At 45.0% G+C, this 15447-nt stretch overlaps 1 protein-coding gene across 2 annotated transcripts; it reads left to right on the top strand.

Annotated features, from left to right (window-relative positions):
- Positions 1–2869: 2869 nt before the first annotated feature.
- On the top strand, positions 2870–5569 carry LOC136458826 (transcription factor LATE FLOWERING-like). 2 transcript variants are annotated; one of them, XM_066458743.1, is made up of 4 exons: positions 2870–3085; positions 3218–3462; positions 3967–4487; positions 4575–5569. In XM_066458743.1, the coding sequence occupies exons 3-4, from the start codon at positions 4044–4046 to the stop codon at positions 5313–5315; spliced, it is 1185 nt and encodes a 394-aa protein (XP_066314840.1). In that variant the 5' UTR covers positions 2870–3085; positions 3218–3462; positions 3967–4043; the 3' UTR covers positions 5316–5569. The 2 variants fall into 2 exon arrangements, with proteins under 2 accessions (XP_066314840.1, XP_066314839.1); XM_066458742.1 differs by having other exon boundaries at positions 3967–5569.
- The last annotated feature ends 9878 nt before the right edge of the window (positions 5570–15447 follow it).

The raw sequence follows: 15447 nt of genomic DNA, 5'->3' as shown, positions 1-15447 counted from the left end.
CTGTATATATATTGATGTGTACACACTGGCTGGTGTATTATTAATTATCAGAACCTGATTGCACATTGATGATTAAATAAATGTACAGAAAATAAAGTTTTGTAGTATATGGAGTTACGGAAATAAAAACAAGATAAGCATCACGGATACTATGAAAGGTCTAATCACAGAATTGAAATACTTCTATCTATGCGTGTCATTTGATGATTACAAGCACATATTTAAAGTGGTTCTATCTGCACTTTGTCTTCAACGTCTAATCAGAATTATAAGTTCCCACGAAAAGAATGGATGGTATGCTTAACCAGATGAAGACAAAGCTACTAGTCATGTGCCTCCCAACCAAATAATTAATACAGTACGTACATTAGAACTCCATTACAAATTACAAATGTATATATGCTTGGAGCAAGTTGAGTTACTTGCCCTTAAACAATGTTACTTTCTTAGGACATTCCCATGGACTGTACATATCCACATGATTTCCCCACCTTATCATATTGCAGACAACTCCCTAAAAAACAAGATGCAGATCGATCATGTCAGCATACTCAGCACTACTTGAATTTTTTTACTTTCCCAAGTGTACTTTTCCTTTCATAGATAAATTAGAGTAGCTTTGCCCTAGCTGATCGATATGAGAGCCTAAGCACCATGCATGTGCATAAAATCTATAACCAGGCTAGCACTAGTTTGTCCCTCTATGCTTTACTGTGGGCTGAGGGCTATATACCACCAGCATCTTAGGTTTCTCAAAAAGAATCTCATTAATTAGCGGCATGATCCAGACTAATAGCAAACCTCTCCATTAGGTGGGAAAAAATCAACAAAATACACTTAAACAGGGGCCGAAACAGGGCCGCGGGTGCCGACTGCTGTGAGGAGCTGCAGCAGCACCGGCGGCCTAGACGACAAAACCTTCTACATTATGCTGCATCATCAATATATATACTTGGAATTGATCAAGACACGCATCGTTCAATATTTTCTTCCTAAAAACATGAAGTTTTACAACTCCAAAAAAAATTATTGGAAGGAATAAAGAAGACCATCTCCAAGAGTTTCTAATAATCCACTCATAAAATATATAAGACAATTTTATATCATGAATCCTATACTATTTCTAAATTATTCTAACCACTTTTATATATTCTTTCTCTCTTGTACATTTGCATTAGGAATTCTTTCCTACTTTTTATTCTTTCTACATCCTTCCACCTTTAGATTGGCCGACAAACGCGCGTGAGAGAGAAGATACGCACGACTCGGAAGCGCGTAACTTTACGCGGAACAGGGTGACTTTTTCCCAAGTTCTAAAAGATTAGGAGGATGGATTATGAGTTGTTAGAGAGAGGTTTTTTCTCATCTTGCTAAAATCCAAGGATTAAGAAGGGATTTAGAAAACTCTCAGAGATGCTCAGAGCAGTAAGCACCCCTTGTGTAAACAATTTCTCTAATTAATGAAGTCTGGCTAGCCTTGTAAAATTGGTTTCCTATCATCGTCAATGTGGTCCTGATCTCCCATCATCCCATCAGCACACGCAGATTTGGCGTGGTCTCCTATCTAATTTGAATTATTGAAGGGGGGAAACAGACTAATATATATGTGCAGCAATAATAAACTATGAAAAAATGCATTTTTAAGGAAATACAACTAGGATATATATATCCACTTCATCGTTGATCATCGTCAGCAACCTGCTGTAGCTTCCTTTGTCCTCTTGCTCTGCACTCTGAGAGGAGTACTCTGAAGAAAGGTTTCACCGACTGACGGCTGTTGATCAGTCCACTATTTTTTCAGTAAAACTTTGTTGCTTTGTTGCTACCTTCTACCGGGCGCAGTGAATATATCATCATTACAGCCCTATGCATGCATGGTCATCAGAGTCATACGTCGGGCAGCAAGGGAATCATGCGTGCACGTCCAGGAACACAAAGCTACAAACTTCCCCCCCTGTGAATTGTGATGCCTCAGCAGGAGGCTGCAGGGGCACGACCTAGCACTGCACCATGCAATACAACCAAATGCAAACATGCATGCATGTGAAATTGTGAAGTGAGCAGATGATACCTGCTATGCTGCTCACTGGCCTTGTTGTTCCTCTCAAAAATGGGCAAAAAAAGCGACGGAGAGCGTCCACAGAAAGTTACTGCACCCTGAAGCGGGCTGCAGGGAGGGCGTGGCAGCCGTCAATCTTTTTTCCCCTCTTCTGCCTGCTGCGGTGCCAAAGGCGAACAAAGCTTGCAGAGCCCCCGGATCGGAGCCAGACCAGCAGAGAAAGCTGTAGAAACCTTTTCCGTGAAAAATCTGCTACTACTTTGTATTCTGCTCGCGAACTTCGGAGTGCATACATACATACGCGGATACGCTACTGCTGTCAACATTTTCTGTAAAATTTTGTACTATTATTGGCAATCTAGTTCTTCACGTGAGATGGCTATATGTATGCACGGCGAGCCGGTTCTGATTTAGAGAACAGATGAAAAGTGAACATTCTTTGTGTTAGCAGAATCTAGCTAACACTGGACACGTGTAACACGTAACAGTGGCGTATATCGATGGATAGATAGATAGATACAAAAGAGGACTACAGATTTTGGGCAAGTATTTATGAGAGCGCGTCAGCTGTAGATGGATGCATGCCCATGTGCCGCCCACTCAGCGTCATCTACTCATCTTCCCCAACCGAACACAGTGCCGCACCATCTTTTTCTCAAGGAAGATTTTTTTCCCAAAAGAAAATAGAGATACAGTTAATAAAGTAGGCAAGGAGAGAGAGAGAGGAGGAAATACCGAGACAGGCATAGCTAGGCATCTATAAAAGAAGCAGCCCATATGCAGCCATCAACAGGAGGACCATATATCCCACACACATATGCATGATCGGTGCTGTGTCTCCACCCCGGCCTATCTCCTCTTTCTCCTCCCCCTTCCCGCTGTCCGCTCTCTCGCATAAGCTAACTCGAACAGCGAGAGCTAGCGCTTCCGCGAAGCCAGGCCGCCGGCCGCTCGATCCCGTTGCTGATTGATTGGTCAATCAGTTAGCAGGAGCTCATCAGCTGAGCAAAGACACTGCTGCTGCAGGTACTATACCTACTGCACACGCCTCCTCGTTAGGACTGTGTGTGTGTGTATTTGCACTCTCTGTGTATGTGGTGGTACTAGACTAGTATTCCAGCATACTAGCTAACTCATAACCAATGTCGTTGGACACAGATATATACATACTCTCTTCTTTACTCGCCTCGCCGGTTGTTCGTCCGGGCGAGCTCATCTCGCTCATCTACACCGGCCGTCGGCGGCTCAGCGCCACCGCACCGTCCAAGGGCGCGCGGCTGTTGGAAGCCGCGTGACGGTGCGCTCCGATCCGTCGGCGAAGAAAGAAGCGAATTAAGCGGGGTTGTGCTGTTGTCCCATCGTTTTAGCCATCAATCATCAATCGGTCACGATTGATAGGGAAGGTATGAACACACACAGGTCCTGTTTACTTGTAGTCCATAATTAGCACACGTGATTTCATGCTTCCAAATTCAAACATCCGGGCTTAATCATCAGTCACCTCGCTCCCGGTCCCGGCTGAAGAATTTAACTATATATAGCAGTGAAAATCTTTCGGTTAATTATAAATAAAAGAAGAAGACCTCGTTCTCACATATGTATCATGAGCTAGATCTTGTTCTTGCATGTGTAGTTCTTGATGGCTACATATATATTTACTCCAGTCTCATGGTTTGGTGTGGAAAAGAATACATATACAGTTGTAATTATGAGGTTCATTCGAGACATCTCCCTCCCCCCGTCCTTGTCCCTTCATCAATGCCATGGCCGTGCAACAGTTTGTTGACGTTCACAACTCGATTTGGATTCCCTCTTCGATGTAGATGGATCGTAGCAGTCTTCCTTTCGTACATACGTACGTATGGCCAAGAACTTGTCTAACGCTCGAAGCTTCCTCTTTTGTGCAGTGTACAGTCGTCGTGTAGCGTCTTCCCAGAATCCCTGCGCCAGTCGTTTCAGCTTCCTCGGCGGAGGGCCGGCGGCGATGGACGCTACCTTTGGCTGGGCCGGCGCCGGCCACCATGTTGACGAATACTTCTCGCGCCAGGCGGCTGGATGCGGCCGGTTCGACATGGACGAAGCCTTCCTTGGGGTGTGCTTTGGGCAGCTCCAGTGCGACGGGGCCCTTATTGGCGGCGGCGGCGGCGACGACGCCGGAGCGTGCCAGGTGAGCTCGAATGCGGGTGCCATCGAAGGAGGCGCGGGTATGGACCACGGTGACCCGCTCGCGTTCTTCAGCGAGGGGACGGGGGATGTCTTCGACGCTGGCCTACTCGACGCGGCGCTCGCCTTCACCAGGGAGCTCGGCGATGGCGGGGCCGTGTCCAACGGCGGCGTCATGCTCTCCAGCTACAGCGGCACCACCGGCGGAAACATATCCTCTGGGGAGTCAAACAACTACAGCGGCGGCGGCGGGCACGACGCCGAGGTGGTGTCGCCGACGTCCATCATGTCACCAACCACCACGGCGCCAGCGCCGCCTTTAACGTTTTCCCACGCGTCATCCCACTCCCAGACCCATCAGGAGGCGCACCACCACGTCAAGAGGATGGTCATCGTGAGCGATGAGTACCCGGCGACGACCGCCATCGCAACAACAATAACCGCACCGCCACCGGCGCCGTTCCCGCGGCCCGCCGGCGGCGGCGCGAAGCGGCGTGCTGCAGCGACGACGAGCATCAGCTTCGGCGGCGCCGGCCATGTCGCGCGCGATCCCAGCGCCGCCGGGTACGAGCTGGACATGGAGGCGATGGCGCAGGTGAAGGAGATGATCTACCGCGCGGCGGCGATGCGGCCTGTCAACCTGGGCCCCGAGGTCGTCGCCGCGGCGGCCGCGGAGAGGCCCCGGCGGAAGAACGTGCGCATCTCGAGCGACCCGCAGACGGTGGCGGCGCGGCTGCGGCGGGAGCGCGTGAGCGAGCGCCTGCGCGTGCTGCAGAAGCTGGTCCCCGGGGGCAGCAAGATGGACACGGCGTCCATGCTGGACGAGGCGGCCAGCTACCTCAAGTTCCTCAAGTCTCAGGTCCAGGCGCTGGAAACCCTAGGCAGCACGACCAACACCAACAACAGCACGAGCACCACCAGCAGCAGCACAGCAAGCAGGTCGCAGCAATACAACTATTACGGCGGCGGCGGCAGCAATAATCCTGCAGGGTTTCTCGGATTTGCAGCAGGAAGGAGCAGTAACATTATTTCTCCAGCTGGGTATGTAAATCCGAGTGGATCGTCGAATACTAGCAGCAAACTACTGTTGTAGTAACTGTTCTTGTATGACTGTTGTCGTCCAGATCGATTCCAGAGTGGACGATACTCATGCATGCATGTTGCTGTTTCATTTCATACTGTTTCTTGGTCAGGTCTCTTTGTTAGTAGATTACGGCCGGCGTACTTACTGATGATGATATGTTCGTCTATCATGAGTACTTAGTACTACGTATAGTAGATACTAATACTACAGCACGGTATTTAAGGTTGTAGTTACACATATATGTGCAAATTAAGTTTGGATTCGCCGCATTGTTAATTAAGTTATCGATGGATGCAGCTGTACTGCTGTAGCAGTGAGAGAGACTGCATGCAGAACGAGGGAACGATGGTGATGATGACCAAACTGAAAAATGTAGACAGTGTTTCTTGCACCAATCGCTGATCCAAATGTAATCTGAACTTCTTGCACCTCTTCGTTTTTACAGGATGTCCTAGAACCAACGCATTTTTTTTCTCGAACATATAAAAGGTTTGTGCGTCTTTGTATTTAGGTAGAACCAACGCTGTTAGAATTTGTTAAGCTGATCCATATGTTTTATCTCAAAGCCACATACTTGTTCTATGGAAGCTGCATAATTGGATTTTTTTTTTCAAAGTCGCATCTTCCTCAAATATTGTGAAATACAAAAAAAAAACCAGCAAAAAAAACATAAATGGTACGGTGCTATTTTCTTGCCTTATTGTTTTTTTAAGGAAACAAATGCATATACACACACGCATATCATTATGAGCACATATGAGAGACGACTAGGCTAATATATATTGAGATTGATAAAAGTCAATGTAACCGGCTCATTGTTAATGTTCACGCCACCTACTACCTACCACTAAAACAATAATTAGATATACATGTCAAGTCGAAGATTTACTTCCTCCTTCCCAAAAAAAAATATGATTGTAGGTTTAGGACAAGTCAAACTTTATTAAATTTGACCAAGTTTATAAAAAAGTAATATCAATACTTATATTAGTAAATAAGTATACTATTAAAATATATTGTATAATCAATCAAATGAAATACATATTACGACAATGTCCGCAAAAAAAGTCAAATGATACTTATTTATCATCATAAATATAGTACTTTTTTTCTATAAATTTGATCAAACTTGAATTTGTTTAACTCATCAGAAAATGAGAATTGCATTTTCTTTGAACGGAGGAAGTAAAACTTAGATGGACAGGTTCCTCTACGAGGAACGTAACCAAAACCAAGTTGGTCTTGCCTCACTGTTGCACATAGGAGTACAACATAAATGCAACTCGTCAGTCGTCACAAACTCGGTGTGGTGTCTAAGGTGCGACCGAAAACAACAGCTGATAAGATCATTGCTGGATACAACATGAGGCTCTGGCAATCTTGCTAGCGAATTGATATATATATATATATATATATATATATATATATATATATATATATATATATATAAACGATCTAACAATGTCTAGAGAGGGTGAATAGGCATATCTAAAAATTTACTGCAAATGCTAAGTTCAAATCTGTCAGTAAGTGTCGGAAGTCCCGGCGTTTGGGTCGGAACTCCCAACGTTGTCAGAAGTTTCGGCGCAAACGTCAGCAGTTCCGACGCAAACGTCAGCTACAAAAGCAGTGTCAAATTTAACTTTGCGGATAAATAATCTTACAACCTCACTTCCTAATGGTTTGATGAAGATGTTGAGTCACTCCCTTGACGCCGTAATGCCTCCAAACCGTAGATCGAGTCCAAACCCTAAAATGGAAGTTTAGGAGAGAAAGAGACAAACAAATACAAGTAATCTCTAGCAATCACAACAACAACAACAACAACAACAACAAGCACGTGGGACACAAAGATTTATTCCGAGGTTCGACAACCCCACAAAGGAGCTCCAATGTCCTCGTTGTTGAGGTGACCACCAAGGTCGGAGTCTCTTCCACCTCCTTGCCTCTCTCAAAGCGACCACAAAGGTCACTTGAGTTTTCCACTAAGAAATCGAAGGGTGATACAAACTTCCTAAGGCTCTTCCACAAGATGGAAGCTCTTGGGCAACGCCTAGCCGGCTAGGGGCAAATCTCCAAAAGTAATAGACGCAAAATCAACCGGCTTGGCGAAGAAATCAAGTGCTCAAGCTTGCCAAAGTGATGCTCTCACTTAATCCACTCTTCTTTCACTCAAAACCCTAAGGGAATCGAAGATTAGATCAAAGAGGGAAGGAGAGCGGTGCTTTAGTTGCTTGGGAGCTGTTGAGCATGAAGTGGGTCAGCTGTGAATGAGTTCGTAACGGTTAGAAGTGAAGAGAGGGGTATTTATACTCCAAGTGAAAATCTAACCGTTCAGATCTACGTCGGAAGTTCCGATGCAGATCTCGGGACTTCCGACGTTAACAGAAAACACTGTTCACATAGGGTCAGAAGTCCGCACGTGCAAGTCAATGTCGGAACTCCCGGTAAACGTCGGGACTTCCGATGGTCGGAACTTTAGACGTACGTTAGGACTTTCGATGTGCGCAGTTAAACAACTAGCCAGCACCGCTGATGCCGGGACTTTCGGCTTGGGTCGGGACTTCCGACAGTCGAAACTTCCGACGTACGCTGGGAGTTTCGATGAGCGCAGATAGCCAGCCAGCAGAACCACCGATGTCGGGACTCCCAGCTTGGGTCGGGACTTCTGACTGTCGGAAGTTTTGACTCACGTCGGGACTTCCGACGTCCACAGTCACCGCGCAGGCTAAGTGACTAGGAGTCAGAACTTCTGGCAAGAGTCATGACTTCCGACTGTCGGGAGTTCCGGCTTACGTCAGGACTTCCGACATCGACAGTCACAGAAAAATAATCTACGTGCTCGTGGAGTGCTAGAGTGTCTCTCTTTTGATTTTATTTTAATGCTTGAGCACTCTATCTTTCTCAGACCAACTAAATTTGCATCTCTCTTTATAGTACGGCGGATCCTAAACTCAAAAATAAAATTAAAACCTTTGGAGAGCGTTTTGAGTTCGTCCGCCTTTTCAACTTTAAGAATTGAGGGATACCATTTCATCTTTATCAACTCTTTGATTCTTTCATGGGACTAATAGATGCGGCATGTCTCATTAAGATCACATTAGTCCCTAATTTAGATGTCATCAATACACCAAAACCCACATAGGGGGCAAATGCACTTTCAATCTTCCCTTTTTTGTAATTGATGACAATCAACTTAGGCTTTTATAGGAATGAAAGAATTTAAAGCTTTTGAACCCCAAAATTTATGAAGAGCTCCCCCTTGATGTATGCATGAATTTGAATATCAATTAGAATCATCTATACATAATTTGCATACCTCAAGACAAAAGTTCCCCCTAAATTTTGCAATCCGTGGGGTGCAACAAGTATGTGTGAACAAATAGATATCCGTGAAAAGAAATTGCAATATGACATATTATTTCACACAACAAATAAAAAGAATACGATGGCCAATATTTCAAAGTAGAAATTTGAAGCAACACATGGCCATCAAAATACATGCACCATCACAAGTAGAGACAGGCACAAGTTAATAAGCTAGATAGATAATCATGACTTTTCCTACAATCATTCATCACAAACATATATAGATATTTGTCCATCATAAAGTGGCCACCACACGACAAAGTGCTTACATGCTAAGGGTTTTAAAAGTCTCGAAACAAAATAACCAACTAACTTATTACAAGATATCAAAGCCTAACACTTCCCCTTTGTCAACAAGTGCCAAAAGGGGTAGGCCGCATGAAAAACCAACTACTCATCCTCGTAGTCATTAGCCTCATCGTGGTCACCGTCGTCGTCTTCATCATCATCGTCCTCGATGTAATACTCATCTTCTTCCGTCGCCTTGCCCTTGCCATGAGGGCGAGAAGTCGCATCATCTTCGTAGGCCGCACAAGCCTCATCATATAGAGCCAACGAATCACGGGGAGGCACAAACAGCGGCGGAGGAGTAGAGACAATCCCTACGTGCTGTTCCAACCGATATAGCCTCTCTTGCATATCGTGCTCACGTTGAGCACTAGCACAACACTGTCCAAACATGTATGTCATTAGGAACATGAACTTGTTGGGCTTCTTTCTAGAGGAGGACGAAGAGAGGGGCTCGACACTAGAAGAGCGAGCAGCAGCAGCAGGTGTTGAAGCACCACGGCGAGAGCAAGAACCCGAAGCACCTTTCCCTTTAGCTTTGGCTGCATCAGCTTTCTCCCTCAATTCTCTAGCAGCAAGGATAGAGGTCTTGTTGGATATCTTGAGGAGCTTTTGCTGAGTGTCATAGGGAAATCAGATGCCGGATACTTGCTCAATGACATGCATAATGTACGGTGCATAGGGAAGATGCTTTACCGAATCCTCAGTAGCATCATGTATCTTGTTCCAAATGTATCTACTGATGGAAAATTTCTGAAACTCATCACCAAATTGCTAAAGCACCTTCTGTGAATCATCATGAAGGTAGGTGGAGTCACCTACCTTCGGATACAAGATCTATCGCAAGATGTTGTTCAGAACATAATAGTAGGGCTTTAGAAACACTGTCTGCCCATCAGCTGTGTCCATCAAGATACATATGTTGGTACTCCTCCAAAGCGAGATCCTCATACTCAGTCAACTTAGGAGCAGTGCGGTCGCTGTGACTCAAACCAAGAAGGCGAGAGAAAGTGACGAAGTCCACCTTATAATGCTTGCCTTCAGTGGTCCAATGAATAATGTCAACAGCACCGGTAGGGTCTCGCTCATGATGATAAGAAGCATAAAACTGACAGATTAGCTTGTTATTCCAATGCTTCCTAAACTCTAGCAGGTAGGACAGCCCCATTGATTGTATATCCCAAACCATCTGCTCCAGCTCAGGTTTCTTGTACTTGCCAAGAGAGTAGGCATCAATGCACTTCATCTAAAGGACCGGTGGTTCCCTCTTCTTCAAAAACTTCCGATATAGAATGGAATCATAAAAGTCATAATGAAAGGGATGCCAAAAATGATACTCAAGTCGTAGATCCTTCTCATCCTCAGCATAAAGGTTCCTGCCCCTCTAGGACCTGATGTCCTTAACCTAGTGATGATAGTTCACTGGAAGAGGAGGAGTTCATCCACCAGCAGGATTCGGAGCTATGGCGGGCTCCCGCATGATCGGCGACACACCCAAGAACAGAACAAGCTGAGAGACAAACCCCAGACCACGAGTCGAGGTGCGAGTTAGTGCAGCAGCAATGGTGCGTCCGACATGGTCAAGCACTTCCTCTTCTTCATCAACCATTGGCACATCCCCAACAGGGGCAGGAGCAGGAGGAGGAGCGGCAGCCGATGACCCTTGATCATCACGGTGATGGGCCGCACAATAACCACCAGCACCACCACGCTGATAAGATGCCTTGGTGCGACCAGACGGTCTAGGGACAGCGGCACGGTCTTGGTTCTTCTTGGACCTCTTCTCCGTGTGATGCGAGGGACTGCCACCATCCATGACTGTGAAGAACACGAAGTGGGACTAAGAAACAATGCAACGAGATGCGAACGAACATCAAGAATTGAAGACACATGAATGGAGCGGTCACCCTAGGGTTGGATGTCCTGGGCTAAGTCGGTACTTCCGACAGCTGGGAGTTCCGGCCTATCGTCGGGAGTTCCGACGGGCAGAACCTCCGACTGTCGCTAGGACCTCCGACGCACACAGTGACCATCCCATTCACGGGGCTTCAAAGCATGACACACATTCATACAAGGAAGATAGAGGAGTAGATAGGGAGAAAGAATAGATTCAAAATGCAAGGTACATTGGAGTTAGGGTTAGGACGCCACGGTAGTACCTTGAATCGAGAAAGGAAGGAGACGAAGAGGAACTAAATCCATAGGCCACGAAGAAATAGACGAACGCGAACACCTCCACTAATGGAATCTCCACCACACAAACTGAATGTCCACCATGATCCAAGGAAAAACAGGGAACAAGCGGTGGAACGAGGGCGGGGAGGTCGGTATAGTCGGCAAGGCCTTCGGCGGCGCAAGGAGAAGGAATGTGGGCCAGAGCTCCCAGTAGGGCAGAGGTACGGGTAGGGCATGACGCGGCGGCGCGAGGAGAGGCGATGATGGCACGTGGAGAGAGATTGAGGGCGACGGGAGGTAGGGGAGGGAGAGAATAACCGTAGGAGAAGGGACCGGGCTAAGTAAATGAGACGGTGAAACGGTGCGGCATGGTCAAAATAGATGACGCGGCGGTCAAAAATCTAGATCTACGTCGGAACTCTCGGCTTACGTCGGGACTTCCAGCGGTCAGGAGTTTTGGCGCGAGCCAGGACTTCCGGCGTACGTCGGGACTTCCGACGCAGGGAAACAGAAAAAACACCTCAACCTACACTCACTCTAGCATGTGGGGCAAAAATATGATGGACACTAACATTTTCACAAGTGACTAGATTTCATTCAACCAACACAAAGCAATAGTCACTCATGGAAAATATAAAATAGATTTTGAAAGTGTCACATAATGTTTTCTTAATTCATTTCTCCTAACTGGATCAAACAAAATGTGTGTCCAAGGGATCAAGCCACGTTACGGGAATCAATGATATTTAGTTCACTCCTCAAAGCACAAAATCTTGACTCATCTAGGATTGTGAAGATATCGGCTAATTGCTTTTCGGTGCTCACATGATGAATGGCAATATCTCCTTTGGCTTTGTGGTCTCTCAAAAAATGATGTCGGATGTCTATGTGCTTTGTTCGAGAGTGGTTTACAGGGTTGTTTGCCAACTTAATGGCACTCTCATTGTCACACAAAAGTGGAATCTTGGTTAACTCACATCCAAAGTCCTTTAGTGTTTGCTTCATTCAAAGTAGTTGGGCACAACAAGCGCCGACCGCCACATACTCGACCTCGGCGGTGGACAAAGCAACGGAATTTTGCTTCTTAGAGCTCCAAGACACCAAGGATCGACCAATAAATTGGCAAGTCCTGGTAGTACTCTTTTGGGTTACTTTGCAACGGGCTTAATCCGAATCAGAATAGCCAAGTAACTCAAAAGTGGAGCCCTTAGGATACCACAAGCCAAGATTAGGAGTGTGCACTAAATACCGAAAAAAATCTCTTAACGGCCATCAAATGACATTCTTTCGGATTAGCTTGAAATCTTGCACACATGCACACGCTAAGCATAGTATCGGGCCTAGATGCACAAAGGTAAAGAAGTGATCCAATCATGGAGCGATATACCTTTTGATCGACGTCCTTTCCTCCTTGATCAAGATCAAGATGTCCATTAGTTGGCATAGGTGTCTTGATGGGTTTGGCCTTGTACAAGTTAAACTTGTTCAATATGTCATTGGTGTACTTGGTTTGACTTATGAATGTGCCATCCTTGAGTTGCTTGATTTGAAATCTAAGGAAAAACTTCAACTCTCCCATTATGGACATCTCGAACCTATTTATCATAATCCTACTAAATTCCTCACAAAAAGCCACATTAGTACCACCAAATATTATGTCATCGATATATATTTGGCAAACAAAGATATCATTATTGACTTTGTGAGTAAACAAAGTAGCATCGGCCTTTCCTATCTCAAAACCTTGTTTGAGTAGGAAATCCTTCAAACAATCATACCAAGCTCTAGGGGCTTGTTTGAGCCCATAGAGCACCTTGTCGAGCTTGTAGACGTGGTTTGGATACTTGGGGTCCTCAAAGCCCGGTGGTTGCTCTACATACACCAACTCAGATAGGGGGCCGTTGAGAAATGCACTCTTCACATCCATTTGATATAACTTGAAATCATGATGAGCGGCATAGGCAAGTAGAATATGAATTGATTCTAGCCTAGCCACCGGTGCATAGGTCTCCCCAAAATCTAAGCCTTCAATTTGAGTGAATCCTTGAGCCACCAACATTGCCTTGTTCCTTGTTACCACCCCATGCTCATCTTGCTTGTTGCGGAAGACCCACTTGGTTCTAATCATATTTTGGTTGGGCCTTTCCACCAAGGACCAGACTTCATTCCGAGTGAAGTTATTCAACTCCTCTTGCATGGCTATCATCCAATCCGGATCATCAAGTGCCTCTTCCACCCTATGAGGTTCCAAAGGAGAAACAAAAGAGTAATATTCACAAAAACTTGCTAAACAGGAACGTGTAGTTACCCCTCATCGAATGCTCCCTAATATGTTATCAACGGGATGATCCCGTTGAATGGATTGATGCACTCTAGGATGTGGCACTTGAGTTGATCTTTGGATAGGGCCATCATCATCATCACGGTCATGATCGATTGGAAGATCACAATCATGAGCTTGTGGAGGGTTGACTTCACTTCTTTCTTCATTGTTGAGTTGAGGGTGAACTTGCTCATTGTTGACACCATCTTCATGAGAATGACCTTGCGCTTCATTTGATCTCCCATCTTGATTATTTCTTGTTGCGGAAGCTTCACCATGTTCATTTGATGGAACATGATGAATAGTTGGATCAAGATCATCATGCACAACATGGTCTTCATCTTCGTCTTCAACGGGCTTTACTTCACCAATAGCAAGCTTCTTGATTGCTTCGTGTGGAGCTTCTTCATTACCTACATTCTCAACATTGACTTGCTCTTTTTTAGAGCCATCGGTTTCATCAAAAGTCACGTCTACCGTGATTTCAATCAAACCGGTGGTTTTATTGAAAACATGATATCCATGTTCGTTAGTACCATAACCAAGCATGAAACCTTCATCAACCTTTGGTGCAAACTTAGAGCTTTTGGATTTCTTGTTAAGTATGAAACACTTGGATCCAAAACTCTAAAGTAGTGCACCTTAGGCTTTTTACCGGTTAGAAGTTCGTAGGTGGTCTTTTCTCTTTTCTTGTGAAGATATAAGCAGTTGATAGCATGGCATGCCGTGTTGACCGCTTCTGCCCAATAGTTGGTTGGAGTCTTGTATTCATCCAACATTGCTCTTGTGGCTTCTATGAGGGTTCGGTTCTTCCTCTCCATAGCACCATTTTGTTGTGGAGTGTATGGAACCAAAAACTCATGCTTGATTCCTTCTTTATCAAGAAACTCTTTAATGTTGGTGTTCTTGAACTCTGTCCTGTTGTCACTTCTAACTCTCTTGATTTTGACATCAAACTCATTTTGGGCTCTTCTTGCAAACTTCATGAAGATACCTTAGACTTCACTCTTTTCACGCAAAAAGAATACCCAAGTAAAACGAGAATAATCATCAATAATTACAAAACCATATTTGTTACCACCAATGCTTATGTAAGCGACGGGTCCAAATATGTCCATGTGAAGCAACTCCAATGGCCTTTCGGTTGTCACAACATTCTTGACAGGATGTTTAGCTCCAACTTGTTTTCCCGCTTGGCATGCGATACAAATCCTATCTTTCTCAAAAGAAACATTTGTTAGTCCAAGGATGTGTTCGCCTTTTTGAAGTTTGGCCAAGTTTCTCATCCCAACATGGGCAAGTCGGCGATGCCATAACCAACCCATGCTAGATTTTACCATTAAACAAGTCTCGGGATTTACTCTATTTGATGTGAAATCAACTAGATAGAGTTTCCCTTTTAAATGACCCATAAATACAATAGAGGAATCCTCCCTTCTACAGACTTCCACACCCTTATCCGTAAAGAGACAATTGTAACCCATCTCATAAAGTTGTGAGACGGACAACAAATTGTATCTCAACGAATTCACAAGTAAAACATTTGAAATGGAATTATCATTTGATATAGCAATTTTACCCAAATCGAGGACTTCTCATTTTCCATTGTCACCAAACACAATATTTCCACTATGACCATGATTTGGTTGGAATGATGTGAACATGTCCTTCTCTCCGGTCATATGATTGGTGCATCCACTATCCAACACCCAACTTGTTCCACCGGAGGAATATTCCTACAAGGACAAATTAAGCTTTTGTTTTAGGTACCCAAAAAGATTTGGGTCCTAGGGGGTTAGTCACATAAAACTTGGGCACCCAAACACTCCTCATAATTTCCTTTCTCTTTTGGGCACCAACATACTTAACCACAATCTTGCCATCCTTGCCCCAACAACACATATAGTCACTAGCATAGCACCGTGGAAGTGGTGCTTGTGGCTTAGGGCCATCGGATTGTTTTGTCTTGATTGTCTTGTTACTTGT

Source organism: Miscanthus floridulus, chromosome 6 (assembly GCF_019320115.1).
Source record: "Miscanthus floridulus cultivar M001 chromosome 6, ASM1932011v1, whole genome shotgun sequence".
Classification (NCBI taxonomy): Eukaryota; Viridiplantae; Streptophyta; class Magnoliopsida; order Poales; family Poaceae; genus Miscanthus; species Miscanthus floridulus.
Note: the sequence above shows the minus strand (reverse complement) of the source record. Positions and strands in the feature narration are given on the sequence as shown.